We start from the raw sequence: 26457 nt of genomic DNA, 5'->3' as shown, positions 1-26457 counted from the left end.
GTTCAGATATTTTTTGTTAAAAAACATAAACGTCCAAAACCTCATGGGGGATTAATCCTCTGGGGAACATGATCTAAATGTTTCCATTCTGATTCAGTTTTTGTGGGAACTCTTTCCTCTTTGTTTTTCATTGAGAAGTCTCAGTCACACTGACAATGAGACACTTTGGACCCTTGGGTTTCAGGAGGCGGGGGGATAACAGTCTTTACGGCTGCAGGGAGACATTAAAGATCTTTAATAATAAAAACAACAATGAGAACAATGTAAATCACCTCAGAGTGGAAACACCCAGTCTCTTAAATGAAGCCTCCCCCGAGGGGATTCAGGTAAACGGACACTGGTTCAGTTCCTCAGGTGATATGTTATGAGGAGTAGGTGGAAGAGGTGGGGTCACTGTCCGCAGGTGTGAAGACCGCCGCTAAAAAACACCTGTTCTCAGCACTGTGAGTGAAGCCCCGTAGAGAGAGGTTCATTCATGCAAATGGAGCGTCTCCTGCAGGTGTGGGGATTGATCGGCCTCATCGGCCTCACCGCCGCCCAGAACACCACACACAGGTTTGGCATCTATTTTTAGTCATTTTGCATCTTTTTGTGGTAGTTTTGCGTTGCCATTTTGCATTTTATGTTTCTATGTTCTTGTGTTGTTTCTCTATGTGGTCCTTTTGTGTCTATTTTCAGTCATTTGGCATCTCTTTGTGGTCATTTTGTGTAACTTGTGGTCATTTAGCATCTCTTTATGATGCTTTAGTAGGTTTTTTTCAGTAACATTTTATGAGTCAGGGCCCCTGGGCCTGTGCCCAGTAGGCCCCTATATTAATCCATCCATGCTTATATACCTTTTTAAACTTAATCAGGCAAAACTATTGTTCTCACATGGAAGTTTGCGATGCTCAAAGAAATGACACATGCCATTTAAAAAAGCAGCATGTGTTTCAGACACGGTGTACCTTGTTACTCCAGAGTATTCCCAATTAAAACTGTTTGTGTCGACAGAAGAGATATGTTCCCCTCAGGCTTCTCAGTGTGTTTGTGTTTCTCAGCCCTGACCCTCGGCCCTCCTATCTACTGCTCGTCCCTGGAGCCCTCAGCGCCGGAGTCCCAACATCACTGTCCATCACCATCCTGACCGGCTCTGCGGTTGCCGTGTCTGCTCACATCGTTCATGGAGAACAGATCATGGCTTCAACCTCTGACACAGTGACAGGAGGTAAACATTTTGTGTATCATCAACAACAGAATTAATTATGTTGCAGTGTAATTAAAAAAACTTACTCTCAAATTATGTTTTTGAAGGTTCAACCAAGGTGCTGACTTTTCCAGCTGTAAGTATGACATGCCTTTATTCTGAGCCTCACTAGGGTGTCTGTGTTGGTCAGTCCGCCACCAGAACTCTCACATTCCCATCAGCCTCAACTGTACTTTGTGTTTACTGCTAATTAGCAATTGTTTGCATGCTAACACGCTTAATTAAGATTGTGAACCTGGTGAATATTATACCTGTTTAACTCCTACATATTGAACCCCTGCAGATGGACGTGAGCGACTCCAGCTACTTGCACTCTTACAGTCTGGAGGTCGAAGGATACGCAGGCGGCCTCAAGGTTTTCTCCAACTCAACAAATCTGCCCTTCCACCCCAAACGCCTCTCCGTCTTCATCCAGACAGACAGAAAGAACTATCAGCCGGGGCAGATGGTGAAGATCAGAGTGGTGTCCATTCAGCCTGACGGGAAACCTTTAGTGAGCCCAGTGGACATCTTCATCAGAGTGAGGCTTAATTCAATCTCTAGTGTTATTATTATTAAAGTGTCCAGATATAGATCCAGATCATATATGGGGTTTCTTTATCTGCATATCAATAATCAAAACTCTGCATTATCAATCAATCAAAGAATCCTCTGTCTTCATGTTTCATCCAACTTACAGTAACTAGTCTGACTGGTGGCTTTACGTCTCTTTGTGGTCATTTGTGTCTCTTTGTCGTTGTTTTGTGTATCTTTGTAGTTGCTTTGAGTCTCTTTGTGGTCATTTTGTGTCTCTTTGTCATTGTTTTGTCTCTTTGTAGTTGTCTTGCGTCTCCTTGAAGTTGTTTTGTGTCTTTTTGTAGTTATTTTGTGTCGCTTTGTAGTTGTTTTGAGTCTCTTTGTGGTCATTTGAGTCACTATGTAGTGTTTTTGTGTCTCTTTGTGGTTGTTTTGTGTTTCTTTCAAGATGTTTTGAGTCTCCTTGTAGTTGTTTTGTGTCTCTTTGTGGTCATTTGAGTCTCTTTATGGTTGTGTTGGCTCAATTGACCTTTACTGGTGTTGCAGGAATATTAAAAACACTGATAGAACGTCTTCCTACATGGCACTCCAATTCAAAATGCTGAAATAATGAAAACATGTTTTGGTCTTTGTGTCGGTGTCTTAACTGCAGCTCTGTCCTCTATCAGTAAGCAGCTACTTTCTGCCACTTCTTTAAACTATAAACTGACTGACCTCTCTCTGGAGCTGTTGGACACATGTTTAATTTATCTGTATCCTTGTACCTGATCCAGGATCTGAGGGGAAACCTGCTCAGACAGTGGCTGGCTGTGGACGGTGTCCTCGGGGTCGTGTCCAAAGAGTTTCAGCTCTCTGAAAACCCGCCTCTGGGCGAATGGTCCATCGTTGCTGCAGTCGATGTAAGTCTGTTACACCTGTGTTGTGAATCCTTACGAGGCTTTTATAAGGACTGTAGGGACCAATCTCAGATTATTTTATAGAATACAAGAAAATTTGAATTTAGATGAAATAATACGAATTTTGCACTTTTTTAATATATGTAAAATATTCCAGACATATAAGGTGTCAGGTCTTTTTATAGCTCAAACAGGGCTGCAACTACTGATTATTTTCATTATTGATTAATCTGTTGAATACCTAAGTAATCAATTAGTTATTAAATATACAGCCCATAATGCTGTAAGATTGCTCTGACATTATAAAACTGAACGAGAAAAAAAAACTATTAGATGGATTAAATAAAGGCAGACTATATTGGGTAGGAAAAAAATGTAATGTTTTTCTTTCAGTGCTAGGATCATGTTTGTTATGTAAATTAAAAGTTTTCTGAAAACACAGTGTATCCTCTGTGTTTCAGAGCGTCACAAGTGAGAAGCATTTCAGCGTCCTTCATTACGGTACGTACCTTTTCTCTCATCTTTTTATAAAATTTAGCCACCACTGGTATCACCCAGCTCTAAAACCCATTCATCGTGTTTGTTTGTGTGTGTGTGTGTGTGTGTGTGTGTGTGTGTGTGTGTGTGTGTGTGTGTGTGTGTTTGCAGTGCTGCCAAAGTTTGAAGTTGCGATTGAAGCTCCGGATGTGATTCATAGTGAGGACACTCTGTGGGGCTTCGTCACAGCAAAGTGAGAACCTTTTAATTACTTTTATTTGAATGTTTGTGTATTAATCATCTTGTTTTAAGGATAATTTATTATTGCGTTTTCATTCGCAGGTACTCGTACGGAAAGCCTGTTCAGGGAAACATGACTATAACGTTCCTCCATGAATATCATCACGATGAATACGTTTATGAAGAATACAAAGAGGTGTGTAATTGTATTTAAAGCTCTGAGCACAGCTTTCCTATGTAATAACAACTATGCATAAATGTCTTGTGTTCTTACACTATATTTATTACAACCTAGAGATTACTTTACAATTAATATTTAATGTGGAAGTTGAACACAGTGCCTGTTTTTTTTTTTTGACAGGATTAATTTAAGTGTCAATGGAAGTATCATCTGCGTAGAAGGATATTTCCGGAGACAATTGATTGGGATCAACTGTATAAAACAAAGTCTATTAATGTCTTGTGCTGTTACACCATATTTATTATAACCTAAACGTTACTGAGGTCGATTTGTCGGAGCTTGCGCACCACCAGTCCCACCTTCTGTTCTTACCTTTCACAATAAAAGCCCTAGACTGCGTAACTGTGCACATAATGAGAATGCATATTCGCAGGCGAGCGTTTGTCCACTACCCTTATGTAAAGGCCAATAAATCTGGTAAACTCAGATGGACATTTATCATTATTTTTTTTACTTTTTTGTGTCAATCAATCAAAATATTAACTTATAGAGAATGACACTGTTGCTCTGATTCAGATCGACGGCTCCACAGACTTCACGTTTGACATTCCCTACTACGACTACCACACTATGAGCAAAAGAGCTCCCGAGATGATCTACTATGATGGATACATGGATGAGGAGTGTGTAAAGATCATGGTTCATGTTACTGAAAACCTCACAGGTAATAATCAGCCACATTTATATATCAGGCTTTGTATTAATAAATCAGTGTGTAAACTATTAATCTGTTTAAAAGTTGAAACTCCAACAAAATACATTAATAAAAGACATCAGTGCAACAAAGCTAATAAGTTATGTTAGCAGTTTTTAGCATCATTCCTGGAGTTTGTTTATCAATCTTATATTACTAATGCTTATCATGTTTCAGGTCTCACATATAACAGCACAGCAAAGGTGTTTTTGGCAAAGAACAGATATGAAATTTCATTTGATGGCTATCCACAGATATTAAAGCCATCTCTAAACTTTACTGCCTGGGTAAGGAAAGAAAATCTTTTTTTAATAGTTTGAATCTATGTTTTATAACATTGTTAAGTGTTTGATTTTATACTTTTCCCATTTCTTTTTATCTAGTAAAATGTCTGTTTATACTGTAGTTGTGTTGGGATTTTAAGTGCATTAACATTAGCTAAGCTCTGAACATTTACATGTATATAAATATATCAAAACTGGTATTTTCAGATGAAGATGCTATAATAAGTGACACTTTCATTTACCACGACAGGTACAAAAAGTGTGCAGATACCCTAGGACAATGGCCTCTTGCACATTCTGTACCCTACATAATATATTTACACACTGCTCTATATCTCTAAATAAAGCATTCAATTTAAAAAGTATGTTGTGAATTGTTGACTTGATTTTGCAGCTGAAACTATCTACATACAACGATAAGCCACTGTCACTTGAGGATCAACAGAAAACTGTCAAAGTGACAGTGATGCAGCACAAGGAAAAGCAAAGTCCGTGGAAAGAAGAGGTGCCTCGTCAATCGAACATGTCGCACCCTTCAGGAATGGTGCGTCCCCGTCCAGAGGAGATGCTGCCTGAAGAAATGGAGTTTCCTGTCCCTACAGACGGAGTCATAGCCCTCAACATCCAGGTCATGGATGAAACTGAAACACTCACGATTGACGTAAGACGATCTTTTTATCACCTTGAAAATTTGTCCCTTTAACTTCAACAGCATACTCGGTGAGTAGTAAAAATGACAATTGAAAAAGACTGAAACAGGAGAAACTCACAGCTGGAAAAAATGAAAGATTTTGGGATTTTAATGCAGTGGATGAACAGCTACCATAACATCAGATATTTTAATCATTGCACATCTAAAAATACAATCCAGGAAACTCCCTGGCAACAGTGTAGTGTTCACTGTAGTTTCACTACATTATCAAAATGCATGAATGCAAAGTACATTCATGTCTTTTACCATAGTGCACCATGAACATGACAATCTAGGGATTACTTTGCTATTTATATTTAATGTGGAATTTCGAACACAGTGCTCATTTTTTGACGGGAATAATTGAAATGTAAAGTGGTGTATCATCTGCATATAAGAATATTTCTGAGCCAATTGATTGGGATCGGCTTTATAAAACAAAGTACATTAATATGTTGTGCTATTAACCATATTTAATACAACCTAGATATTACTTTTACTATTTAATGTAGCATATGAAGAAAGGGCTGTTTTCTTTGGCCATCTGGGGTCATCTGCATAGAAGGAGACTGGAATTTGAACAAAGTTCTCGTTTTTTGATGGGATTCATTGAAATGTAAAGTTGCATATCATCTGTGTAGAAGGAGATTTCTGGAGCGTTTTGAGATCTTTGAATCAGCTGCATACACCAAAAAGATCTTCCACAAGATTATTTACCAGGAGAAAAAACACCACCAGCTCCAGGAGAAAAAGCATTTTTGCCACATTTATCTGTTTTTTCTTTGTTTTCAGGCTTATTTTGAAGGCAGCCATAACGGTCTACAACTCTATAGAAGCTACACATCCCCCAGTCACTCCTACCTGCAGATCGAGAAACCCTCTGGACATAAATATGAGGAATATGAGGTAACATCTGTACCCCATGGTTGTATCTGGTAGCTATAAACAGGATGTTTACTTCAATCATTAAACATGTTTTATCACAATCTTCTCTTGCTCCAGGTTGGTTCACCCATCCTGCTGCACATTCAGAGTAATTTTCGAATGACTGAGTTTCACTACCTTGTGAGTACAAAAGACACTCAAAGCTTAATTTATTCAATATGTAGCATTACATTGAATTACATTTAATTTAATTGTCTCAGGCTTTCATTCAGTGAAAGTGACTTACGATAAGTGCAACTTGAATTACTCACAATAATACCAAGATTAAATAGTTCTTTGTTACTTTATTCTCACTTCTTTTTTATTTTTTATTTTGCACTGCGATTTAAACACACTGTTTTTACGTCTGTTTTACACCTCATGTAGCACTTTGTGGACACTATTGCTATATCAATTAAGTCTGTTCGTTTATTGGCTGAAAAATACAGAGTGCAGCTTTAAGTATAAAATGTACAATACATTAAGAAAATGTTGGTCTTCTGTGTTTGAAGGTGAAGGCCAGAGGTCAGGTAGTTTCCGCTGGGAAAAGCTCTGGCGTTCTAACATTGGTCCCAGAAATCACCTGGGCTCCTCTGGCGTGCATCATCGTCTACTGTGTACATCCCAACGGAGAGATTGTCACTGACGTGATGCAGCTACCCATCACACAAACTTTACAAAACCAGGTGATTAATTGTTTTTTTGCCCAATTAAGAACTGTAAAATATATTATTTTTATAGATTTTATTCTGCGTAAGGTTGTAAATTTCAGACCCTGACCATGTACATTATGAGCTAGGGATGACTTTACTATTAATATTTACACTTATTTTTGATGGGATCATTTTCATTTGAAATATAATATAGTGTATCATCTGCTTAGAAGGGAAACAGAAAGTCATGTTTACATATTTCCACAGCAAATTGGGGCAGAAAAAGCTCCAAGCATTTTCCTATTTATTGGGATCAGCGTCATAAAACTCGGAACAGAAGTTAGCTAATGCTCATTAGCTTTACAGTAGTTATAGATTTGCCTAATACGTGAGTCAATCAGAAGCATGTGAAATTTTTTGAAAAAGGGGAAGTTAGAGGTTAATAGCCATTTCAGGCAACAATGGCACCGCTGCACTCTGACAACGATTGTTTCCAATGGCTTGCATGGTGACAAGAAGGCTAAATCTGATCACATTGTGTCAAGAAGGGCCTTCAGTTTGACTTTTCGTCAATTACAACAGTCTGCTACCCGGACAGCCATCACACTGAGTAATAAGTCATAGCGACATTTTACACAGGTGATTATGTATTGCTGATTTAATTGATATACTCAGTACTGTATTTATGTCTTTTACATTTTTATTGTATTTTATTTAATTTTATGTTTTTTCAAACAATTACGTTTTAACAACCTAAATGATTTTACTGATTTATTTGGTTTTAATTTATTCTATTTTTACTATTAGTTTTTATATCTTACCGTGATTTGATTCCCGACACTTATGGACCTCTATGAACTTTTTAATTTGGCATTTCTTCTTAATCCACTCCCTTAAATTGGATGACGTGTGATATGTGTTTTTCCCACATGTGTGTATGTGAACTCAGCAAACAAAATCCGGCTGCTAATAAAGTAACTTGACTTGACTTGAGAGCAGTGACTGTCAGAAAGTCAGTAAAAGTTTCAGATTGATTAAATAAACTGTCATCTATCGCATATTAATTATATTGACTGTAAAAGACGTTGTGGCATCAGAATCGGATGGATGTGAGCTAGAAAACTTGCCTTAAGGTCTTTTTCAGGAATTGAGGTCAAATGCTAATTGAAAAAAAATAAACAAACTGGACCACATGTTTTTCCCACGTATTTGTTGAATATGTTCATGCTTTTGTGTGGTTGAGTGGTCTTTAAGGCCATCTAGACATATTTGTCTTTAAATTTAACCACAGATTTGACCACATAGAAATGTATGGACTTAAAGTTGTTTTCTGGGAGGTAACCTGATGTCTAGGATGCTTGCTGTAATGTTTTCTGAGTGGTGTACGATTCTGTGTGATGATGATTGGCAGGTGTCTCTGGGCTGGAGCAACGCTATGAGGAAGCCCGCCGACGATGTCACACTGAGGGTCACAGTGGCGGAGCCCGCCTCTCTGGTCGGAATCCTGGTGGTCGATAAGGCGACAAAGTGGATGGGATCGCACAATGACATCACCGTGGCGACGGTGAGAGCAGCGGCCAAACTATTTTTCTCCCAGTCTGTCCAATACCTTTGTCTAAACGACCCTCTTAATCAGAGTAATTACTTGTTAACTGACGGGCGAATTCACAAAATAATTGTGCGGCTTTTACGAGACATAAGACAAACAGAAAGCAACAAGCAACATGTATACTCTACCACATGGATAATTGCAATCAAATGAGGGAAAAAAAGGTCAAATTGCACTCAGCTGCAAAACTTTATGGGCATGTTTGCACTGTAATATCATCAGCTCAATGTGGTGCTATCAGCGGCGGCAATCCATTCTTTGTGAATTGACCTTAAAGTGTGTTATTTCTTTAAAAAATCCTGCAAACAAGTGAAGTAGCTGACTGTGACTTCAGTCAAAAGCCCAGTTCAGATCAAAGATTTGCAATGCAACAAAACAGTTTTAGAACGTAGCAGGTGAAAGTTTCAGCGCTGTGAACTGACCCGTCTCAGGTCAGCAAATCTATCCAGCATGTTGTCGCCAGCGATTCAACTTGTCAAATGGCCAGCAGCAGATTTGAGAACATAACACAAGCCAACTGTTTCAATAGCCAATCAATCAATCGGAGGCTCAACAAGCGTGTGAGAAAGAGAGATGGAAAAGAGATGGAGAGAGAGGGTCGAGCAAGCAATACAATGAATAAGGAGCGCCGGCCATAATCCAGAACAAAGCAGTGAATCAGGGAAATAAAACGGTAATTTGGCTGTTTCATCTTAACTAGAAATGCAGCGGTAGCAAGTCTCTCACTATCTCTGTCCTCATTTATATTTTATAATGCTACAAATTATATCCAGCTACGAAAACAAGCCGGAAAAGTCGGAGGTTAGAACAGAAGTACAGAGAGGCGTTGCTATTGAGACGATAAACTATCTCGCCTCTTCTCCTTGGTCTGAACGGGCAGGTTTCGGAACGTTGCAGACCTGCATGTTGCAAGTAGTTGCAAGTTTCAACTCTGGGCTAAAGACACCTTGAAGCTTTGGGTCACGTGTTTACTGATTATTACTATCACATAATCTCCTTTGTCATTAAGTCCATCCTGTGGTTTCCATAACTCCCCAGGGTGTTCTCTGGTTTAAAATTTTCCAACAGCTGTATGTGCACCTTTATTTTTCCTAACATCCCCTGCAGGTATTTCTATGAAACCGAATCTGCCGCCCCCTCCCAGTATCAGGTCACTGTGAAATGAGTCTTCTTGAACTGTTTTCTTTTTAACCCAGCTTAGTCAAACTGGTTTTAAACAATAAGTGGTCTTTGCTGTTGTGTTGCTCTTTGTGTAGCAGCACTGAGATGATATGTCAGTGCTGCTTTCACAGGTGCTGAAAGAGATGACTGAGTACAGTGTTTCCACGGACGAGGCCTACTCTTACATGATGAGAATGGGAGATCCATACTCCGTCTTTAAGGTTCGACACCACAGAGACTCATCAGATCTGTTTTTTCAATCAGTATTGTTTTAACTTCCTGGTTACTCAAGAAGGACGGTGTCCAATTGGGCATTATCATGTTTCTGTAGAGCATTTTAAACTTCTGTCCATGCTTTGACTTTTAACTATTTACTTCATTATTAGTATTAAAATTATTACCACATGTATTATGTCTTTGTAGGCACAATTTAGTAACTATGATGCCAGCAACTCCTCCAAATCGAACAATAAAATAGGTTGTTGCCCTCCAGAAAAGCAAAACAAAACGTCATTTGTCATTGTCTTCGTCACAAATCGACTTCTGATTTCGTTGGTTTACAGGGTTTCTGCAGGTTCTTAAAAAGTATAAAAAGTTGATAAATCTTCAGCAACATGACGAATTTTGTTGTATGGGAACGTAATTTTCTAGAAGACGGGGCTGCGTTGATCCTGAATCCTTGAAAACCACCAGTAGGTCAGGAAGAAACAAACTATATCGCCTTTCGTAGTAGTCCATATATTTAGATGTAGCCAGTGGTGGTTGAAGCTGCTTCAGCTTTTTAATAAACTACTCAGTGTTTCTATTTCTAGCCATATGTGAAGTAAAATGTGTATTTTTGTGCAGACATGTGATCTTGTGGTGCTGACGGATGCCAGTTTACACATGATGGAGCACCGGCTGGAGCCTGTGTTTGGTGAGTTTTGCACTGTTGTTTTTTCACACTTTTGGATATTGTGACTAGGCGATGCTGATGAGGCTGACACTCGTCTCTTAAACAGCAGAGGAGGGAATGCATCACTTAACCCAGACAGGCAGTCACAGTGAGGAGCAACAACAGCAGCTACGACAGCGCTCGGACTTTCCAGAGACCTGGATATGGATGGACACCAACACAGGGTGACGCCTCAGAAACATACACCTGTAGAATCACTAAAACCAAATTTCTTTTTATTTTTAGATGAGGTTGAAAGATTTGAATTTGAATTTATTTGAAATGATTTATTCAAGATAGCCCCTTGAGATGAATCATCTCATTTTTGAGGGGGTTCTTCCACAAAATGATACACAATACAAAGTTAAAAAAAAAAAAGAAATACGGTGAAACACATTAGAGGACTTCTACATGCACACGCACACACACACACACCCACACACACTCACACACACACACACACACGCACATACACACGCACGCACGCACACACACACACACACACACACACACACACACACACAAACACACACACACACACACACACACACACACACACACACACACACACACACACACACACTGAAGGCTCTCCTAACCACAGCTTATCCCCAGACAGCCCAGAAAAAGAAAACTACAGAAATATTGGTTTATACTATAAATATATAGGATACAACAATGATTTGAATGAGAAAATGAATGATAAATAAGAATAAAATTCAGAATAAACATAAAAGAAAATAATAAAAAAAAAAAAAAAAAAAAAACAAGAACAAGGAGTTTGCAAATGGATTAGAAGTGATGCTTTGAAACCATGAAGAGAAGTAGTAAGCGAGAAGATCCCTTCTCTGGTCCCTTTGCTTTAAAAGTATATGACAAAATGTTCCTTGTATTGGTTATTAGAATCTGTATATATAGCAGAGAGTAACCGTGGTGCACTAGGTAGCAAAAAATAGATTTGGGTAAAGAAGAAGAGCCTAGAAACCTATATAAACAATCAATTAAACAATCTAAACCTTCTTTAAGTCCATACATTTTTACTTTAAAGCAATACGTTTCTTTAAAATCATTCTGATGCTGCTTATAGCAGGGTGATCTGTGATTTACTGTTTCCTGATGAACAGAAAGAGTAAATCTGAGACTGATTTTTAGTCAAGATCGAAATAAAAGGCTGCAGGACAGACACAGAGCTGGACATCTTGCTGTTGGACAATAAACAATATCAGCTGTCTTGCTTTGTTTTTGTAGATGTTTGGCTACTTAAGCAAAGTTGTTGACTCATTAGTTTTTAATCATAAATAAATCATGTACACAGCTGTCTATATTCATGACAGTCCTGTAAAAGTAATTGCTCAATTACTCAAAAAATCAAAAAATGATGTTGCTTTGATAACACGGTGAGTGCAAGACTGCGAACTATGTCTGTATGCAGATGATGCCAATCTTTATTCTTTTACAGCTCAACAAGCAAAGTATAAAGTTGAATCCCCCCTGACAGGAAAATGAGACTGGGTTGTCAGACCTGTTTAGCAAACATCTACAGTGAAATAGTAAATAAAAATATGGTGTCTTTCTTATCTTTTCCCCCTCTATTTTTCTTGTTTCTTTTTACTTTAGTGTTTCTTTTTTTATATATTTTCAAGTGTATGTGTTATTAATATTGTTTGCATTATTAGTATTGTTGCACATACTTTTGTTTTGTAAATACTTAGTTAACTCACTATGATAAATAGAAAGTTGGGGAAAAATGTTGTAGAATAATGCATGCAATTAAAATTTTAGACTCATGAAATAAGTATTAGCGACCATAGAAAAAAAAAAAAGTAAATTATGCAGAATAATGAGGGAATTACATTTATTGCATGCATGTTAATGGTAATAAGATTGAATACTCTGAAAACGTATACACTATAAATAAAGCTAAACAAAGCTGTGCTTGTTGTGGAGATAAAAACAAAATGCAGCACTTTTTTGACTTGATACTTCATTAGGGTAAACAGTTTTTTTTTTATTTAAATCTTATATCATGTTTCTCTTTTCGTAGTAATTCTGACACAGCAGAGATAACTCTGACTGTACCAGACAGCATCACCACCTGGGTAGCCACCGCCTTCGTCATATCTGAGAACCTGGGCCTGGGCATCGTCCAGAAGCCTGCAGAGGTATTTACTTGCATAACTTCACATGAAAACGAATACTTTGTTTGTTTGTCATAATATGTATATTTGTTGTAGGTTTTTTGGTAGAACTGACTTATCTCATGCAGTTTAGACATATTTGTTAACAGCATTAATGTTGTATTGTAGTTGTTAGTGTTTTTTACTCCTAAAGTTTCCATGTGGTTTTCCTGCAGCTCAGAGTATTCCAGGATTTCTTCCTGTCCTTGAACCTGCCGGCCTCCATCATACGAGGAGAGGAGCTGCTGCTGGAGGTCGTTCTGTTCAACTACCTCCCTCAGGACCTGGAGGTCAGTGTGTTCGATGGCAGAGGACGGTCTCCAGAATAAAAAGCTTGATTTTCAAATAGGGTTTGATATTGTAAATTGATCGATCAGGAGCCGGCCTGTCTTTGTTTTGACCTCCAGTTACTGTCTCTCCACTTCCTCCTCCTGCACACTTGAAAGGTAGATGTTGTCAGTCAGTTTGGGTTCAAGGGTGTCACAAACTTCATCTCAAGGAATTCATTTTTTCCCATCAGAACGTTAAGGTGAAAGGCTCTAAATATTATGAAAACTATTAGCGGTGTGCATCTCTCCCTTATGAGACGATCTAATACGTATCTAGATACATTTTTGACAATCTGTCAGCTTTAGGAAACTGTGAATGATGTTTTTTTTGAGCATTTTCTGGCAGTTTTATAGCAAGGTGCAGGTGTTGGATTACATTAGTTTGTGGAGTGACTGTGGAGCATTAATGGAGTTGTTTCAGGTGTCAGGCTGCTATAGTATAATATAATATAATATAATATAATATAATCCAAGTGATACGATAAAGACGCTCAGGTTCTCTTTAATCTGGAAACCCTTTTGGACAAATAAAAGCTTCATGAAATGGAGCTCATCGACTCCTTCCCTCCTGGAGTTTCATTTGTCACTCTTTGTGTCGTCAGGCTTGTGTTTAACGTGATCTGGGCGGATTCATCTCTTCTTCTTCTGTTCTTTGTTGTTAGGTCACGGTGATCGTCGCAGAGAGTGACACCTTTGAGTTTGTCTTCCCGGACAATGAGGAGCCGCTCATGTCTGGTGTTCGTCAGGTGTCTGTGGGAAGTCAGAGCGGAGCGTCCGTCCTCTTTCCCATCAGGCCGCTGGTACTCGGGGAGATGCCCGTCTCAGTGAAAGCCATGTCGCCTGTGACTGCTGACTCGGTCATCAGGATGGTGCTCGTCAAGGTGACAATAACAGTTAGAAGGTTTAGATAATGTGGTAATGGGGAGTTAAAGAAATGATTTAGAGCAATTTAGGTGTTTTGATCTTAGGCGACTAAGATTTCTTTAGTCAGTTGGTAATTTTTCATGCTGAAAGACTTATTTCAAAGAACTTAGTTAAAGTGGTGCTTTGACATGAGATCAGATTTGTTATTTCTTATTTGATTTTTATCTGGAATCAAACAATTTGTCTGATTCATCTGGTATCATTGCAATGAAATTACGGTTCTCTGTTAAAAACAGCCCGGGGGCGGAACTAACGCTAGTTAGTCTTGGTAGTCGACTCTGTCACCACCATAGAGAGTCTACTCTCGCGGGGGTAAAACAGGGTGTAGGTGGATGTGTTGTTTCATTATCAGAATCTGATTAATCAAATGGTCCAATAACACTTTGGAAAGGGTATAAGAATTAAACTATTTTACCCCCTTTCAAGTTAGCATAGCACTAAACTGTATGTAAGGACCAAAAGTCTCTTGTGATTGGTTAGGGACAATTGAATGAAGATGTAAACGGAGAACAACTAGTTGACAGTTCTCTCTGATATCTGGCTAGCGCATTAGCTTATTTTTCCAGTCCTTATTTAGATCAACTTATCGATTAGTCGACAGAATCATATCAATGATAGTCGACTATGAATTTATTTAATCAAAGGCAGTCCTTCTTTTTTTATGTATTTTGTGCAGTCTGAAGTCTAACAGCAATATTAGAGAAATATTGGCTCAATTGTTGAGTTTCTGTGGGATCAAGTTACATAACCATGATCATGAGCATCCAGGCATTGAGTGAAACTATGCAATTAAACTAATTCAGCAGAAAAATGACTGTAAGTCTCCAGATCTAGAGCATCCTTTAAGTGTATTTGAGCCCCAGATTAAAAACCACTGGACTAGTTTTTCATATTAATATATGAGCAGAAGTCCTTCAGTCTGAGGCTTTGAAAGAACCAGTGAAGCAAGGAGTCAAAAGTGGAGCTTCTTGCTCAACACCATCAGCGGTGAAAGTTGAAGCTGTCAGATCGTGTTTATCAAAGCGTCTCTCAACCTGCCGCAGCTCCAAAACCAACTTTCCTCATCTGCTGCTCCACTGTAGCAGATGGGAGCACTGTAGCAGACCCTCTCAACCCCGTGTATGATCTTTCATTTGCAAAACAAATGCTGTGTTTTTACAGCTCTGCCTTTTCCCAGAAATATTACTCACCGCGTTTGTTTGTATGTTCATTTTCCACGGTTGTTGATTCTGCAGCCTGAAGGACTGGAGCAGTCGTTCTCCACCTCGGTGCTGATGGAGCTTTCTGCATCGCAGTCGAGCCTTTCCAGAGAAGTCACGTTCACCTTCCCGCCAGATGTTGTGGAGGGCAGTGAGAGAGCTTCAGTGACTGCTGTCGGTATGTAAACACACCGTAAAAACCCAGAGTCACGACTTGCTGGGAAACAAACACATTTGGCCTCATGTCACCTGAGGTCTGATTCCTGTAAAACAACACGACAGTCGATTTCTCACTCACATTAGTATTAAACACAAGACAGAGTCAAATAATTAAATGTTCATTTTATTTTTCCACTGGGTCATGAGACTACAGGCCCATGTGAGCACCATATCTCTGGAACCCCTGAGGAGGTTTCTTCAATTTGGCACAAATGTCCACTTGGACTCAAGGATGAACTGATTAGATTAAATCTAAAAAAGAGGATAAAATGGGAACAGTAGGGGAGACATTTGGTCAGATACTGAATTGACACTAATCTCGAAACTGTGATGATTGATTAGATCTGAAGATGTGTGTGAAGTGTCCACATTTCACCAAAAACTACACTTAATACCTTTTTATTAAATTCATTCAAAGTCTTCACTACATATAGTAAGTTTTGATGTAAGCTGATACTTGACAGGTGGTAAAATGGTGTATATATATTTATATATAATTTTATACACATGCGGAACACAGCAGCGTCATTTGAGAAGCTTTAAGTTTATCTCTGTTTGCTCAAGTTCATAACTACAGTTTTTAGTTTTGCTGCTTAAAGGTTCCACCATATTTGCTGCAGAGACATTACTAGACTCATGGAAATGTTTACTAAACGCAGCAGTGGCGTGCACAAATTCTCTAAGATGCTAAAAATACATGATTGTACTGTTCTTAGTTAGTTCACACCAGAGGGTGAATTATTCTGTGTTCTCTCCTGAGAATTAATAGTAAGATGTAAAGTATTTGACATTAAAACAAAGTCTCTGAAACTCTATTTTTTACCCCCAGCTTTGGTTTGAAAATCATCAATTGTTCAGGTGTAATAGTTGGCAAGTATGGCAGGTCATTTTTGACATTCAAAGCCTATATTATGGTTTTCAAATGAAAAATAAGTTTCTATTCATACTAAGTCAAACAACTCAAGTTACTTCCTAGAGGTGTTCAGGCTGAAATATATTTGTTGTTGTTGTGGTGATATAAATGTTATTTATGATGCTCTTAGTTAAAACAGGCTGGTTGTAATTTTCGTCAGAATATATCTTTAAAGTAACCCTCTCAACCCTGTGTATGATCGTTCATTTGCTAAACAAATGCAACTCCTGAGGGAACAGAAACATCTTGATGAGATCTTGACAAATGAAACAGTATCTCAGGCTAAATCTGAGGTCATCATGACAAACATCAGAAACAGTATTTCTGCCTCCAGAACATGTGAATCCAAATATTTATGTCACTAATCTGCTGTGACGGTGAAACATCTTATTACTCATCTAGTATCACTGACTCCGCCCACCGAGGTTTGACCCAACCAATGAGATTACAGTATTTCTGCCTCCAGAGCATGTGAATCCAAACATTTGTGTCACTAATCTGCTGCGACGGTGAAACATCTCATTCAAAGCCCTGGTGCATGACGTGATGTTTAGGTCGGCTCAGTAAACATTAACTCCTCTCTCTTATCGTGTCTGATTTGTCTGGTTTCCACGGTGACGAAGGTGACATCCTCGGTCCGTCCATCAGCGGTCTGGGCTCTCTGATCAAGATGCCTTACGGCTGCGGGGAACAGAACATGATCAACTTTGCACCAAACATCTACGTCCTGCAGTATCTGAGCGCCGTGGGGCAGGCGGATCAGGAGACCATGGACAAAGCCACGGACTACATGATGAAGGGTAACCTGATGACATCACGGCACATTAACACGTTCATAACTTCCAAACAGCTCTGAGAAGACCAGTGGCACTTATTCACAGATTTCCGTTCATGTGATTTATCAGCTATCGGTTGCTTATTGTTAGAGGTTAAAGCCCTGGATTTAAAATTGCACTTGAAGTAAAGTAGAAAAAGCAAAATGTCAAAAGAAACATTTTTGCCTTTTTGCATAGTGATGCGCGTTAATCTGCGGATTGTTTGTGGCTGCGGGACATGCGTAAAATATGTATTACATTCTCTAAAATGTAAAAACAGAGAAAACCTGCAGCTCGTTGTACATTTACACACGAGGAACACAGCAGTGTAATTTCATTGATTATTTCAGAATCTTAAAGTTTTTTTCTGTTTGCTCAAGTTTCTAACTACAGTTTTTAGTTTTGCTGTTTAAATCTTGTTCTATGTTTGTGGCAGAGACCTTCCTGCACTCATGGAAACGTTTACTGAGCGCTGCAGTGGCGTGCATAAACTCTCTAAGGAGCTTAAAATGAATAAATGTATGAAATGAATGAATTCATTTTAAAAGGTAGAGTCAAATCATCAGATTTACGAGATATATTGGGTTATTTTTTGGTTATTTACTTCAATGTAAAAGACAAAAAACAGCTGAGCACATTCAGACGATGCCCTGACCGCTGTGTAACCTCTGATCTTCTCACCAGGCTACGAGCGAGAGCTGTCCTATCAACGAGGAGACGGCTCCTTCAGTGCCTTCGGAAATCGGGACTCGTCTGGAAGCACCTGGTGTGTTTTAAAGTGGTTCGTACATGTAACGGGAACATTGCACTCCTCACAAAACACTGATGAAAGAACTCTTTGCAGGCTCTCTGCCTTCGTGCTGAGGTGTTTCTTGCAAGCGCGGCCGTTCATCAGTATCGACAACCACGTGCTGGAAAGAGTGGCGGCCTGGTTAGCAGACCAGCAGGGGCCTGATGGGAGATTAGATGAGTTTGGGCGTGTCATCCACAGCGAGCTCCAAGGAGGCCTGGATGGCCCTGTTGCCCTCACAGCCTACGTCCTCATCGCCCTGCTGGAAGACAGCGACATCAGTGTAAGAGTCAATGACTTTGTAAATTCACGTGTCATCACGCTGGCGTCTCTCTGACACTCTGCCGCCCTGTTCTCTGTCTGTCAGGCTCAGTACAGCAGCCAGGTGTCTGCAGCCCTGGTGTTCCTGGAGACCCGGCTGGCTCTCGGTGTCACCAGTAACTACAGCCTCAGCCTGCTCACCTATGCTCTGGCTCTGTCTGGCAGCTCCAGTGCTGAAGTAGCTCTCAGCAAGCTTATTGGACGAGCTGAGATGAGAGGTGCAATGACGACTTAGTGTGTGTGTGTGTGTGTGTGTGTGTGTGTGTGTGTGTGTGTGTGTGTGTGTGTGTGTGTGTGTGTGTGTGTGTGTGTGTGTGTGGACATAAGTAAGTATGTGTGTGTGCGCGTGTGTGTGGGAAGTAATTGCATAACAAATATGTGCAGTAGTGAGTAGTACCATGTGACCTGACTCAAGTCATTCTTGCTACTAAGCTAAATAGCCAACCACTAAACAAGTTAAATTTAAGGGATATTTTCATGATTTTTAACCAGCTCTGTGTCGTGGCAGTGTGTGTAGATGAATGTTGTGTGGCTTCCCTCCGTTGCCACAGCACATGGATCTTGGCTTTAATCATTAACGATGCCTCTCCTCTGGGAGTAGACGGCGTGCCGATGTGGTCCTCCCCAGATGACCTGTCGTCGTCGTCGTCGTGGCAGCCTCGCTCTGCAGACATCGAGATGGCGTCCTACCTGCTGCTCACTCTACACAAACTGGATCTCATCACGGATGGTATCCGCCTTGTAAAGTGGCTCGTCCAACAGCGCAATGAAAACGGAGGATTTGGGAGCACTCAGGTGTGAGACGACCAAAACCAACAATGAATGCTTCTAAAACTTATAATAAATAATAATAATAATAATAATAATAATAATAACAATAATAATAATTATAATAAAATATACAGTGGACCTTTATCTCATTTAAATCAGTCTTTTGAAGAAAACTAAAGTTGCCTAATTGTTGTTTTTAATTATTTAGGATTATAAACTTAAACAGAAGAAATGTTCACAGAGCCCAACCGAAAGAGCTGAAAGAACAAAGAGCAAGAAAACACTGAATCTGTCAACAGAAGAAGCCAATTAAGTTTGTATGATTGTTACAACTAAAACAGAAATAATAATACAGAGAAGTGCATTCAAATCATCCTCATCTGGAAAGGCAGAGCTGCAAAGAGTCATCGATTCATTTATTTGTTGTGAACTATTGAATTAATGGCCAACTATTTGCATGATTTATTGATTGATTTATTCAATTAAAAGTCTAATTTCTTTGATTCCAGCTTCTTAAATGTGAATATTCTCTGGTTTCTTTCCTCCTCTATGACAGTAAACTGAATATATTTGAGACTTTTAAGGACGTCATCTTGATCCACCTTTTTATAACCTTTTCTGACATTTTACAGACCGAAGAACTAATCAATTAATCAAGAAATGAATCAGCAGAATTAATTAGTAATCCAAAATGAAAATAATCATTAGTTGCAGCTCTACCTGCGAAAATATTCACGGGAAATAATCTATTCAAAATTCATCCAAATTACTTTGTTTATGCACACTTCATGCAGTTATTGTGTAATTTATTATATTGTTGATCAGTTGTTCTGCATTTTATTGTAATGCATTCAATATAATGTGAAATATTTACAAAAATATGCACCCAATCAATTTTCTTCAATGATAGAAGTCTAACCCACTGCACTGGAGCACCAAATGTCCACCGCAAAGAATCGGAACAAATGCACTTTGTTTGATAAAAGATGTTTCAGGAGATTACTGCATCTTTTTTTAAACGTGAAACTGTATATTTGTGTGTCTAAAGATTTACATCATCAGTATGAACCAAGCCTCCACTACAGCGACTTTCTGGTTGATCCAATCAGGAAGTAACAAAAATGGCAGCTCTCCGAGTGTCCAGTAGGGGCCGGTTTCATAATAGAGCAGTTTCTCATTGACCCCCATGTTAAACAGGCTGTTTTCACAGCATCATTAAACCTGTTTAAGGCCTGGTACAAAAAAACATTTTAGTCTGTATGTTTAGGTCATATCTGCATGACAACACTGAGGTGGGTGAATTTTTTTGTACAAGGCTAATTTTTTATTTTATTGGAGTTTAAACTTTATGAATAATTCGGGGCGTGGCCTCTTGAGTGACAGTGACTTCTCCGCGGAGGTATACGTCAGCCAGATGGACGTATCTCCCTCCCCCCAGCGTCACATACATGCCCTTTTTTGGTAAGAGGAAATGAGGCAGAGTCAAAGTCTGACAAGATGGAGACTCCCGTAGGAGAGGGTGATTGGATCAAGTTGAGAGAATGGGCCTCGAAGGAGAGGCTACGTCCATTTTTTATACAGTCTATGATTCGGTCCCATAACATTTTGAGAGTCAAGAAGCGCCGGTTACATCATTTAATCCTCATTCAAGTTAGCTGAAACGCCTAACAGGAAGTAGCTGGCTTAGCTGGGAGAAGTCTCTCGTGCTGCTGCTCTGTGGACCACACTATGAGGAAGTAGTGATTCTACAACCATTTTTTATACAGTCTATGGTGTGAACCAATGGGTTTGGAGCCAGAGACAGGAAGTCATACAGTAGACTGCTGAGACGAACACAGTGTTGGTTTTTATGGGATTTGTGGACAATAAGAAACACAGAATATGTCCTTACCTTTACCATTTAAAGCCCAACAGCTGCTCACATGTGCATCCTTTTAATGAAAACAAATGGTGGAACTAAAAGACTAAGGTCGCATACTGTAGTTCTAAAGTGCATGTAAAAGCTAAAATTTCCACCAAAGTGGGGGAAACTGTGGTTTGTCTCACATCAGAAGCAGACTGTGGCTGTCTGGGCATGTAATGACTAAAAGGACAATCAACCCCTTATACACACACTGACAAATATGCGTGACAGATGCTGCAAGGGAACAAGAAAGATGTAAAAACTGAGCAAGAGGTTCCAAATACAGTAGGCTGAATAAAGCTTTTTCCAAAGCTTGGTTAGACGAATATGACTCTATTTATCTACAGAAACAGATGCACACATGTACACATGAACACAAACAAAGAAGTCAGCAGGGAAAATCAAAGTCCATCAAAATATTCTGGAGCAGATGTTTGACTCATTGTTTCCTGCCTCAGGACACCATTGTGGCTCTGCAGGCCTCTGCCGTGTTCGCAGCTCTCATCAGGTCTCACGACTCCGAACTGGACATCAGAGTGAACACTGACGCGATGACCACTGTCGCCTCTTTCCACATCGACCACGACAACGTTCTGCTCCACCAGAGACAGAAGGTATGCCGAGTCAAGTCATGTTGGGAACATATCGGGAACGTTCAGCAAAATGAATTAATCTGTTTAAGTGTACGCTGTATTTAGAATATTTTCACAGCTTTTCCTTGTCATCAGACAGCACTGTTAAAGTTTACGTTTACGTTTAGACTACACAACTACGACGTACTTTTTAAAATGGAGGTTGCCAAACATGTGTAGCAAAAAGTTTGAGGATTTTATTGGCTTAACAGATTACATCACAGAGAGACTTATTGGGTCTTTAAGTGAAATCTGTGATATTTTGATGTGTTTCAGATTGAAACAAAAAAGGACATGAACCTGTTGGTGACTGCAGAAGGTCGAGGACTCGCCCTGTTTCAGGTACCACCAATAACGGACGTGACCAATGCCTTCAAGCTGCATTCTCTCTAATGTGCAGCAGGGGGTGACTCCACTTAAAGCTGCATTCTCTCTAATGTCCAGCAGGGGGAGACTCCACTTAAAGCTGCATTCTCTCTAATGTCCAGCAGGGGGAGACTCCACTTAAAGCTGCATTCTCTCTAATGTCCAGCAGGGGGGAGACTCCACTTAAAGCTGCATTCTCTCTAATGTCCAGCAGGGGGAGACTCAACTTAATGCTGCATTCTCTCTAATGTCCAGCAGGGGGAGACTCCACTGGCACCATAAAGAAGTGTGATTGTATAGAAGTCAATGAGAAAATGAGCTTGAACTTCTCACTTGATTTATTCCCTCAGTAAACATTTTCCTAATGAGTTTATGTCTCAGTCTCTAGTTTCAAGTCTTCTTCAATTCAGCATGATGTTCATTTAGTCAGTGATGGTCCCATTTAGACTCAAATAGACCGTAAAGCAGGGGATGCTTTTGGGCAGGGCTACACGGCCACCTGGCAGTCAGGATAGAGGTTTAGTAATGTGTATCTACGGCAACTGGGGACATTAAAAAATGACCAGTGAACTTGATTTTTTTTTGGTGTTGTCTGTGTTAAAGCCTCAGGACTTTGACCCTCTCAGTGTGTTTTTACTTTATCACACTTTATTTGTATATTTTGAATGTCTTCTTCAGAGCTCCAATTATTTCATGGCTAATGAATCTAAATAATCTATTTTGATAAATATTAAGTGTTTTCTTGTCGCAAAAATGGCAGAAAATGCTGAAAATGTGGGGATTTCCTGTTTTACATCATATTAAACTGAATATATTTTGGCTTTGGATGACACGAGACATTTAAAGACATCACCTTTGAAAAACTGGGATGACACTGTTTTCTGTCACTTTCAGACTAAACGATTAATCAAGAAAATAATTTTCTGATAATCAGTAATGATAACAAAATGATAATCTAAAGAGTCAAAGTCTTGTAGTCTGCTTGTTGAAAACAATCTCCACCTGTAATTAATTTATTTTAAATAAATCAATAAATTGCCTGAAAGCCACCTATTCTTCTCCTGCAGCTGAACGTGTTTTACAACATGAGGAACGAGGGTCTGATGAGGAGGCGGCGAGATGCAGGCAAACATGAAGCGTTTCATGTGTCTGTGGAGCTGTTTGACTCAGAAATGAACTCGGCACATCTGCACATCTGCAGCAGGTCAGCAGGTTGATCTCTTTGCAGAACGACAGCATGATGCAACAGACGCAGAAACACAACAATAAGCTGCAGACGTTTGATAAGTGTCAAACTCTAGACATGTCCGTTTACTGACATAAAACATCATCAGAAGATAGACGGAAAAAGTTAATTAAAGCAATATGTTGATATGAAAGAATTCACTTCAAATCACCTTTTTATATATAAAAATTGTAAATGAAGCTGCTTTGTTTAAAAAAATGTAATTACATTAATTACTTCTATTAATTGTATCATTATTTATTTACAATGACTAATAATACATACAACTTTATATTTACTTTTAACATTGTTAAATACACTTTATTTTTAATTTATGAGCAATTTATTATCAATTCAATTGAATTCAATTTTATTTATAGTGCCAAATCATTACAAAAGTTATCTCAGGACACTTTACAGACTAGGTAAAGACCACACTTTATCAACTAAATATTAAATAAAATAAATGTATTTAAGTGAAGCTTTAAATCAAAGAATAGTCATAGAAAACAAATCGAAACGTAGTATTAACTATAACATATTTATTTTATTAATAAGTAATAATAATAACTGTTCATTTAATAATAACTGTTCATTTTTATATAATTAAATATACTTTATTTTAAATTAATGAGCAATTTATCATCAACAAAATATTAAACAAATGTATTTAAGTAAAATCTTTGATCATAGGAAATCATAAATCTTGATTTAGTATTTACCAATGTATATTTATTTAATGAATAATAAGAATTGTTAATATAATAAATAACTGTACATTTTAATGTAGTTAAATATACTTAATGTTTAAACAGATTGACAATTAAGTGTCAACAAATGGTAAATAAAATATATAAAAAAAACAACTATCTGTTAAATATATATATGTATATATATATATATATATATATATATATATATATATATATATATATATATATATATATATGTATATTAAATGGTTAGCAGCTATATGAACAACTCTTGAAATGAAGTTTTTATACAAATCGAAAACAAAAAGTTTGTACGTGTATATATATATATAACTTATTAAATCATATATATTTCAATCGTTATAACTTAGTAGTTTTGTATTTCTTTTTATCTTATCCTATTTTTCAGGGGATTTCTTAAAGATACATTTTTGTTAATTCATTGTACCTGATCCATAAAATTAACTCATGAATAGTAGTTTTCTAACGTCGTCTCGATGTCCTGCAGCCTGTCCCCGGGTCTGGGTCTGAATGCCACGGGCATGGCCATCATGGAGGTGGGTCTGCTAAGCGGCTTCAGCCTGCCGCCGGACGCCACCCTGACAGACGAGGTCATAAAGAAAGTGGAGATGGAGCCGGGGAAAGTGATCCTGTACCTGGACTCTGTGAGCTTCGCTGACACGTAAAAACACACCACGGACGCACTGAGGTGCAGGAATGAAAACATGAACTGTATTTGCAGGTGACGACGGAGGAGAAGTGTCTCCTGATCCCTCTGGTCATGGAGTATAAAGTCGGCAAAGTCAAGGAGGCAAACGGACTCCTCTATGATTATTATGAACCAGGTAAGGAGACATTTATTTATGCAGGTTTGTGCAGCTTGTTTTCTGCAGAGCCGCGACATTACGTTCAAGTTTACATTATTTACTTGCAGGTTTGTGCAATAAATTCTCTTAATTCTAAAAGATTATAAACAAAGCTGAGCATTTTAGCTTTATTCTTCATGTTGCAGCTTCCGTTGTTCGTTATTTCTAACCTCGTCAGATGGTTATAAGCATAGACTGTATAAAAACGTAGCATCTACGTCGAGGTACATTCTCTCAACTTGATCCAATCGTAATTGCCTACGGGAGTTCAGAATCAGAAATCCTGTCAGACTTTGACTCTGCCTCATTTCCTCTTACCAAAAAAGGGCATGTATGTGACGTTGGGGGGGGGGAGTTACGTCCATCTGTTTGACATTTACTTCTGAGGAGAAGTGAGGGCTAGCTGCTAAATGTCACTCAAGAGGCCACGCCCCTAATGATTCATAAACTTTAACCTCCAATAAAATAAAAACTAGCCTGGTACAAAAAAAAATCACCCCCTTCAGTGTTGTCATGGAGATATGACCTAAACATACAGACTAGACTAGACAGATTATGCTGTGGAAACGGCCTGTTTAATATGGGGGTCAATGAGAAATGGCTCTATTATGCAGACTGCCCCTAGTGGACACTCAGAGAAATGCAGTTGTTGACACTTTTGTATTGGATTATCCAGGAAGTCGCTGTGATCGGGGCTTGGTATTACCTGATCGGGAAATGGAGCAGGCACTTTCAAAACATACCTGGCACGTGATTGGATGAACCACCTGATAATCAAACGCACATATCTCAATGAAGAAAAACTCTCCAGTTCCGTTAAAACAAATGGTATTTTAGCATCTAAGCATTTTCGCGTGAACTCGTGCGAAGTAAATCTTTTGCTACTTTAAGGGAAAATTCAGACCTAAGTTTATTTTTTCACTAAACAGAAATACAAATTATAAAAAAAAAGTAAAGCCCTCAGGCATTTATAAACTCGTATTTCTCGTTGTTCCTGCAGTCGAATGTTTGAGCTTCACTCTGCAGAACGATGCATGTGCAGCGTCTGACACAAGAACCACGTTTCCACGTTTATCTTCTGTCTGTGCTCAATAAAAAACGAATTTTGAGCTGCAGTTTTAAGGATTTTAACGTGGAAATTATACTTTTTTTGCAGAAAAAATCATATTGGACTGTTTGTACATGTTGTAATAACTCTTCAAACGTAGATGGACTCATGTTGAACCTCTTATCCCTCTCAGGACGGAGGACGGCCTGGGCCTATCAATCCAAGAGGAGGGGCGACATGTCCAGCTGCTCATTCTGCGGTGTCGACTGCAGTCAGTGCAGACAAGTCGGGCCTTACGACTCCAGCTACATGACAAACAGCAGCCAAAACGTCCTGATGACCAGCTTATCACCTGCTCTCCTCCTCCTCTTCGTCGTCATCTTCGGCGTGTAAACAAAGTATAACAAACTTTTTGCCTATGTTGTGTGACAGGTTTTATTTTGTATATAATCTCCTGTCAAAACATTATTTTAATGCTGCTTAACATTTGTAAACAGACGCTTTTATATTCTTGGTGTTAAAAAAATTGAATAAAGAAGTTTAATGTTAAAAAATCATTGTTTCTTTGACGCCGATGAAGACGTATGCAAAGTGAATAATGTAAGTAGAGAACCATGGACGTATTCAGAGCCAAAGGGCCCCTGGGCACAGACCTGTAAGAGGCCTCCCACTCTGTCTAC

The 26457-nt window shown here is 38.8% G+C and overlaps 1 protein-coding gene across 1 annotated transcript; it reads left to right on the top strand.

Moving 5' to 3' along the window:
• Positions 1-481: 481 nt before the first annotated feature.
• On the top strand, positions 482-26170 carry cd109 (CD109 molecule; the record flags this gene model as incomplete). The annotated part of the gene is made up of 30 exons (XM_083934536.1): positions 482-555; positions 1041-1207; positions 1294-1322; positions 1530-1766; positions 2536-2661; positions 4133-4280; positions 4488-4597; positions 4989-5255; positions 6078-6191; positions 6288-6350; positions 6722-6895; positions 8274-8426; positions 9764-9853; positions 10479-10548; positions 10634-10751; positions 12611-12728; positions 12920-13033; positions 13735-13953; positions 15232-15373; positions 16951-17127; positions 17827-17908; positions 17987-18215; positions 18300-18471; positions 18855-19048; positions 21386-21541; positions 21836-21901; positions 22993-23129; positions 24372-24528; positions 24606-24708; positions 25971-26170. 30 exons carry the CDS (start codon positions 482-484, stop codon positions 26168-26170), a joined length of 4206 nt encoding a protein of 1401 aa, XP_083790662.1.
• Between the last annotated feature and the right edge of the window lie 287 nt (positions 26171-26457).

The sequence above is a fragment of the Echiichthys vipera genome (assembly GCF_963691815.1).
Source record: "Echiichthys vipera genome assembly, chromosome: 19".
In the NCBI taxonomy this organism is placed as follows: domain Eukaryota; kingdom Metazoa; phylum Chordata; class Actinopteri; order Perciformes; family Trachinidae; genus Echiichthys; species Echiichthys vipera.
Note: the sequence above shows the minus strand (reverse complement) of the source record. Positions and strands in the feature narration are given on the sequence as shown.